This window comes from Neophocaena asiaeorientalis, unplaced genomic scaffold (assembly GCF_003031525.2).
Source record: "Neophocaena asiaeorientalis asiaeorientalis breed wild unplaced genomic scaffold, Neophocaena_asiaeorientalis_V1.1 scaffold657, whole genome shotgun sequence".
Lineage (NCBI taxonomy): Eukaryota > Metazoa > Chordata > Mammalia > Artiodactyla > Phocoenidae > Neophocaena > Neophocaena asiaeorientalis.
The window spans coordinates 503,618-511,784 of NW_020172727.1; the positions used below are offsets into that span (position 1 = coordinate 503,618).

An 8,167-nucleotide genomic window follows, 5' to 3' on the forward strand; every position below is an offset into this window, starting at 1 on the left:
ACAAATAGGTTAATAGAGTGGAATAAGAACCCATAAATAAATCACACTTATATAGTCATTAGATTTTTGACAAAGGCACCAGAGTAATCCAAGGAGGAAAAGAAACTCTGTTCTTCAAATGGTTCTAGATTAATGATACTGGTATGGAAAAAAATGAACTTTGACCCTAATCTCACAGCATACAAAAAACTTAATTCAAAATGTATCATAGATATTGGTGCAGCCACTATGGAAAACACTATGGAAATTCATTTAAAAAATTAAAAATAGGGCTTCCCTGGTGGCACAGTGGTTGAGAGTCCGCCTGCCAGTGCAGGGGACACGGGTTCAAGCCCTGGTTCGGGAAGATCCCACGTGCTGCGGAGCAGCTAAGCCCGTGCGCCACAACTACTGAGCCTGTGCTCTAGAGCCCATGCCCCACAACAAGAGAAGCCACTGCAATGAGAAGCCCGTGGGTACTGCAACAAAGAGTAGCCTCTGCTCGCCGAGACTAGAGAAAGTCCGCACACAGCAACGAAGACCCAATGCAGCCAAAAATAAATAAATAAAATAATAAATTTATTTTTTAAAAAAAGAGTTCCTCTTTAAGACTCATTATAATAAATTTGTCAAAAATCAAAGAGAAAAATCTTAAAAGCAGTAAGAGAAAAGAAGCTTGTAACTTAAAAGGGACCTATCATAAGGCTATCAGTGGCTTTCTCAGCAGGCACCCTTTGAGAGAGTGGGATGATAATCCAAAGTGCTAAAAGAAAAAGAAAAAAACTGCCAATCAAGAATATGCTATTCAGCCAAGTTATCCTTCAGAAATGAAGGAGAGAGAAAGACTTTCCCAGGCAAACAGAAGCTGAGGGAGCTCATCACCACTAGACCTGCCTTACAAGAAATGTAGAAAGGAGTTCTTCAAGCTAAATGAAAGGACACTAATTAGTAACATGAAAACATACAATATACTGGGGTAAAGTTAAGTATATAGTCAAATTCAGAATACTCTAATACTGAACATGGTAGTGTGTTAACCACTTAAATCTAGTATAAAGGTTAAAGGAAAAGAATATTAAAAATAACTATAGCTACAATAACTTGTTAATGAATACAAAATATGAAAAGAAGTAAATGATGACATCAAAAACAAAAAGGGGGAAGTAAAAGGGTAGAGTTTTTATACACAGTCCAAGTTAAGTTGTTATCAGCATATAATAGACTGTTATTATCTACAAGATATTTTATGTAAGCCTCATGATAACAACAAAGCAAATACAAAAACCTAGAGTAGATTCACAAAAGATAAAGAGAAGACAATCAAAGCATACCTTTATGGAGAATCACCAATTCACAAAGGCAGGCAGTAAGAGAGGAAGAAAAGAACAAGAGCTACAAAATAGCCAGAAAATAGTAACATGGTATTCGTAAATCCTTACGTATCAATATTCACTTTAAATGTAAGTGAATTCAATTCTCCAGTCCAAAGGCATAGAGCAGCTGGATGGATTTAAAAAACAAGACTGAACTATATGCTGCCTACAGGAGACTCACTTCAGTTTTACAGTCACACATAAGAAAGAATTAAGGGATGAAAAAGATATTCCATGCAAGTAGATACCAAAAGAGAACAGGGTAGCTATTCTTTTACCAGACAAAATAGACTTTTGGCCAAAAACTATAACAAGAGACAAAGAATGTCATTATGTAATGTTAAAGGGATTAATTCATAAAGAAAATATAACAATCGTAAATATACATGCAGGCAACATCGGAGCACCTAAATATATTAAGCAAATACTAAAAGATCTGAAGGAAGAAATAGACAAGAATACAATAGTAGGGGACTTCAATACCTTACTTTCAACAGTGGGTATATCATCCAGACAGAAAATCAACAAGGAAATGTTGGACTTGAACTATACTTTATACCAAATGGAGCTAACAGACATATACAGAACATTCCAGCCAACAGAAGCGGAATACATATTCTTCTCAAGCGCACATGAAATACTCTCGAGGATATATCATATGATAGGTTACAAGATAAGTCTTAGCAGACTTAAGAATATCAAAATCATACCAAGTACCTTTTGCAACTGCAAAGTTATTAAACTAGAAATCAGTAACAGGAAGAAAACGAGAAAATTCAGAAACATGTGGAAATTAAACAAAACACTCCTGAACAACCAATGAGTCAAAGAAGAAGTCAAAAGGGGAATCAAAGAAATATCTTGAAACAAATAAAAATGGAAACACAACATTCTAAAACAAATGGCCAACAGCTACATGAAAATGTGCTCAACATCACTAATCATCAGGGAAATGCAAGTCAAAACCACAACGAGATATCACCTCACACTTGTTAGAATAGCTATCATCAAAAAGATAAGAGGTAAGTGTTGGCAAGGATGCAGAGAAAAGGGAATGCTTGTGCAATGTTGGTCGGAATGTAAATTGATCCAGCAACTACAGAAAATAGTATGCACGTTTCTCAAAATTAAAAAAAAAAGAACCATCATATAATCTACCAATCCCACTTCTGGGTATCCAAAGGAAATGAAATCAGGACCTCAAAGGGATATGTGCACTCCCATGTTCACTGCAGCATTATGCATTGATACAATAGCTAAGATATGGAAACAACTTAAGTTTCCATCTACAGACGAATGGATAAAGAAGATGTACATACATAAAATAGGGTATTATTCAGCTGTAAGAAAGAAGGAAATTCTGCCATTTGTGACATGGATGGACCTTGTGGGCACTATGCTAAGTGAAATAAGTCACACAGAGAAAGGCAAATACCATGTGATATCACTTATATGTGCAATCTAAAAAAGGCCAAATTCATAGAAACAGAGTAGAATGGTGGTTGCCAGAGACTGAGGGGAGGGTCGTGCAGGAAATGGGGAGATGTTGGGCGAGGGTACATACTTCCAATCATAAGATGAATAAGTTCTGGGGATCTAATGTATAGCATGGTGACTACAGTTAACAATACTGTATTACATACTTAAAAATTGCTAAGAAAGTAAATCTTAAATGTTCTCACCACATAAAAGAAATGATAATTATGTGAGTGATAAAACAGAATGAAATTTTGCCATTTGCAGCAACATGGATGGACTTGGGGCATTATGCTAAGTGAAATAAGTCAGACAGAGAAAAACAAATACTGTATGATCTCACCTATATGTGGAATCTAAAAAAAAGTCAACAAACTTGTGAATATAACAAAAAGGAAGCAGACTCACAGATATAAAGAACAAACTAATGGTTACCAGTGGGGAGAGAAAAGGGGAAAGGGGCATTATAGGGATAGGAGATTAAGAGGTACAAATTAATAGGTATAAAATAAGCTACAAGGATATACTGTATAACACAGGGAATATAGCCAATATTTTATAATGACTGTAAATGGAGTATAACCTTTAAAAATCATGAATGACTATATTGTACACCTATAACTTACATAACATTGTACAGCAACTATAGCAACAATACTTCAATAAAAATAAATACTAATAATGAGGGTGAGAGGGAATTTTTAGAGGTGATGGGCAGTTTTATGGCATAAACTGTGAGAGACTCATGGATTTATAATTATCTCCAAACTCATCATGTTGCATACATTAAATATGTACAGCTTTATTGAGGTATGTACAATCTTATCTCAATAAAGTAGTTTAAAAAAAAACAAATGTTATCATAGATCTAAATGTAAAAGTTATAACAATAAAGACTTTAGAAGAAAACATAGGAGAATATCTTCATAATTCAGATGTAGGCAAAGTTTCCCTATATAGGAAGAAAGTTAATAAACCGTAAGAGGAAAAAATGATAAATCAGACTTTATCAAAATTAAAAAGTTCTGTTCATGAAAAGACTCAGTTAAAAAAATTAATAGGCAAAACAAAGACTAGAAGAAAACATTCATAAAATATATACCTTGACAAAGGACTGGTAACCAAGATATATAAAAAGCATCTACCTACAACTCCAAAAAAACGGCTGAAAATGATTTTTAAATGGCCAAATATTTGGAAAAGACGCTTCATAAAATAAAATATATGAAAAGTAAATAATCACATAGAAAAGTGCTAAGGAGATGTAAAATAAAAACTATCTCACCACAGGACTTGCTAAAAATTAAAACAATAACACCAAGTGTTGGCGAGGATGAGGAACAACCAGAATTCTCACACAGTAGTGGTGGGAGTACTAAACGCTATAACCACTTTGGGAAAAGCTCTAGCAGTTTCTATTAAAACTAATTACACACAATCACCATATTACCTACTAATCCTAATCCTAGAAATTTACCCAAGAGAAATGAGAACATATTCCCACACAAAGACTTATCCAAGAATGTAGTTTTATTCAAAATAGCAAAAACTAGAATCATCTCAGGTGTCCACTAACAGGAAAATTGATAACCAAATTGCAGCATATTCACTCGATAGAACACCACTCAGCAATAAAAAGGAACAGATTACTGAGACATACAACAATGAAAATGAATCTCAAAAACATAATACTAAGTGAAAGAAGCTTTCCATAAAAGTACATGTCAGGGGACACCATTTACATAAAGTTACAGAATAGGCAACAGTATGACCTAAGAAGTTTAGAATAGTGGTTACCTCTATGTGAGTGGGGCAGAAATTAACTGGGAAGGAGCATGAGGGAGCTTTCCGGGGAGATGGTAATGTGCTATATCTCTGATAGGGGGTTGAGATGCATAAGTAGATGCATTTGTTTAAAAGTCAGCAAGTGTACACTTAAGATTTGTACACTCATTGTATGTAAAATTTACAACATGAGAAAAACTTGTAAAAATATTGAACTCTAGTTAATGATATGCATGTTAAAATATTTAGGGGACGCATACAGATGTCTGCAATTTACTTGAAAACATGTTAAAAATAAGATGGACTGAAGGACAGGTAAGAGGGATAGAAAAACGTGATAAAACAAGTATAACGAGATGTGAATGGTAGAACTGAAGTGGTGGCTATGAAAATATTCACTGTATGATTCTTTCAACTTTCTTGTATGCTTGAAAATGTTCATAATAAAATATTAGGGGGAGCTCCCTGGTGGTCTAGTGGTTAGGATTCCGGGCTTTGACTGTCATGGCCTGGGTTCAATCCCTGATCTGGGAACTGAGACCCCACAAGCCACATGGCGCAGCCAAAAAAAAAAAAAATTAGGGCGAAGCAGGGTAGTAACGAAAGAGAAAATGAAAAAGGAAGGGACAGCAGAGATTGCTAAAGAGGAATCACCAGTGAAGTAGAAGGACAACAAGGAAAGTATGATATCCCAAAAACCAGTGAGAAAGGACATTTCAGAGGAAAGAATGGTCAACGGTCAATGGCATAGATTTTTCTGAAAATCCAAATAATGTTAAAACAGGCCCACTGAATTTGGCTGTAAGAGGGGTGTAAGCGGAGGAGAATGAAAGCCACAACGAAGTGGAAGGAGAGAAAACTGCTGGTGAGGAATAAGAGACAATAAATGAAAACAACTCTTAAGAAACTTGGCTGTGAAAAGGAGACCAGAGAGACGGGGCAGCAGCTGAAGGAGGATGTGGCGTCACTACACTGGACAACACCAGAGCATGTTTATGTGTGGGTGGCAATGATCCAGCATAGAATCAGGGGGTGTCGTGGGTGCCCCGAAAATATATGTTTAACTCCCAACCCCCCGTACCTGTAAATGTGACCTTCTATGGAAATAGGGTCTTTGTGGATATAATCTAGTTAGAAATGAGACTGGGCTAGATTAAGGTGAGCCCTAACCCAATGACTGGTATCCTTATAAAAAGAGGGCACAATAAAAAGAGGAATTCCGACACAGACACAGAGAGACACAGAGAAAACGCCATGTGACAGCAGAGGCAGAAACTGGAGTGATGCATCTACCAGCCAAGGACTGCCAGCCACCACCAGAAACCAGAAGAAGAAAGGAAGAATTCCCCCCCAGAGCCTTCAGAGATAGCATAGCTCTGCTGACACCGTGATTCAGACTTCTAGCCTCCAGAGCTGGGAGAGAATAAGTTGCTACTATTTTAAGCCACCAAGTTTGTAGCGCTTTGTTAGGACAGCCCTGGGAAACTAATACAGGGGAGATTAATGGTGAAGAGAAACAGGCGATGAGGATGGGGTAATGTCCTTGAGAAGCTGATATGGAACCATTTCCAAGACACCAGGGCAGGAGTTAGCCTTCAAGAGGATCAGGGCCACCCTCTTAACACTGAAATAAGTATAGCATCATTCATGGAGGATCTAAACAAATGAGGGGTTTACCCAGAAGGCTTGGACAATAAAGAATGCTTCAAAGAGCGTTTGTAATAGCTTCTCTGTCTTTTTAACTAGCACACAATATGCAGCCTGCATATTAAAGGTACGAGTCTTCCTCTAAGCATCCAAGAACCAACCTATGAAACTTAAATACAGCAACTCTGCCTTCCAAAAGGAGTCTGAGAACGAAGAGCAAGTCTTACCAACAGGAATGGAACCAGATGCTCAACCAATGTTTGTCAAAACACAACACAACAGACAGACACAAAGCTGGTAATCCAAATTCAGGAAGCTCCTTACCTTGAGCTGCTGCTGGAGTTCACTGTTCAACCGGGCCAGCACTGCATTTGCCTCTTTATTTTTGCGGATAGCAGTTTGAATAGCCTTCTTCTGTTTGGAAGACTGTCTACAAAAAAGTACAAACAGTTCACTGAAATAGGACTTAGAGGTCTGGATCCTTGTGGGTCAGAACTCTCCGACTCACAGTAAGTGCTAAACTAACAAGGCGTTAATGTCACAGGGCTCCAAAAATAAAATCAGATATTCACACAGGCAGGCAGGCAGGCACACACCAAAGGAAACAAATTTGTTGGGATGAATTATTTACACCTGAAATAATGTCCATTTTCTAACTTGAAGAAAAGCTGTGAATTGGGCCTTTTCAAACACTCTTCGTTCCATTTATCCAAAGACATTTTAATAACTATTTCTTCCTGACAAACGACATTAACTGAAATGCCCTTTTTGTGCAATTATTAATGGTGTTTAAAAGAACTGCAAGTGGCCCCGTGGACAAGTGTGAAGGAAAAGAATAGAAGAATATTCCCTTTAGCAAAAACTCCTACATTAACTTAGCCAGTCTACATACCTCTCTTTTATTTCTTTATTATTTGGCATGAATGCCTGAGTGTGTATGTGTGTGAGTGCGTGTGTGCGTGTGCATACACCAACATACATTCTGTGGCACTTGAGAAAAACACAAAAGTGTTTTGATACTAGTCTTCCCAAATTAAGTCAAGAGTAAATTCACAGAACAGGTATAACTAAGGGGACCACACATCCCACCCAGCCCATTACCGTCTCTGCTTACACTGCCTGTCTGGCCCTAATTTTTCTCAGCACCCTCTTTCCCCCTCAAAACTGTCAATGTGGTTGTAGAACCTATATCCTTATATCCCACAGCAAGAAATACTGAATCCTCAGAGCAAAAGGGCAATCTAAGTTCCCCTAGAAAAACAAACGTATTTGTAATCACTGGGAGAAGGGTTCTAGGCCAGAGCGACTGAACTAGAATGCATTGTGACCACTAGAGAGATCTGGTGCCTGTTCACTACGAATACACACTATGCTAGCCACTCTGCTCACCTGTAGAAGGCATGCTCCCTCCCCAACAAGTTGAAAGATTAATATTTTTTTAACCCATAAATAGGCAGGGAAGAGGCTTCAAAATCTATTTTTTACAAGATATAGATTGCATTTCTGGTTTCAGGATAAGACGGAGTAGGCACACTTCTCTCTATTCCTTCCACTAAATACAGTTAAAACCCTGGACATAATATACAGAATAATATAAGATGACTCTGCAAAGTGAAGTGAAGTGGAGTGAAGAAGGTAAACCAGCTAGGGAACTCAGTACCCAGGGAAAGAATAGCCATGAATTCCCTGGGTTTTCTTTTTTCACTTCATGCATCCCATCAATGCCAATGAGAGCAGATAATATAAAGCCTCCCCAAAATTCTGCTTTCTCTAGCCAAAGGACTTGGAAAGGGGCAACCTAACAAGACAGAAAATTAGACACAATATCCCTCCTGAATATAGATGTAAAATCTTTTTTTTTTTGGGGTTTTTTTTTTTTGTTTGTTTGTTTTTTTTTTTGCAGTACG

General features: G+C 37.4%; 1 protein-coding gene across 2 annotated transcripts in view; it reads right to left on the bottom strand.

Moving 5' to 3' along the window:
• Positions 1 to 8,167, bottom strand: part of REPS2 (RALBP1 associated Eps domain containing 2) — a 221,126-nt gene that overhangs the window by 9,865 nt on the left and 203,094 nt on the right. For both annotated transcript variants that reach the window (XM_024740315.1, XM_024740314.1), the window contains exon 17: positions 6,585 to 6,690. In XM_024740315.1, coding sequence (XP_024596083.1) covers positions 6,585 to 6,690 — 106 coding nt within the window. The remainder of the gene's footprint in view (positions 1 to 6,584; positions 6,691 to 8,167) is intronic.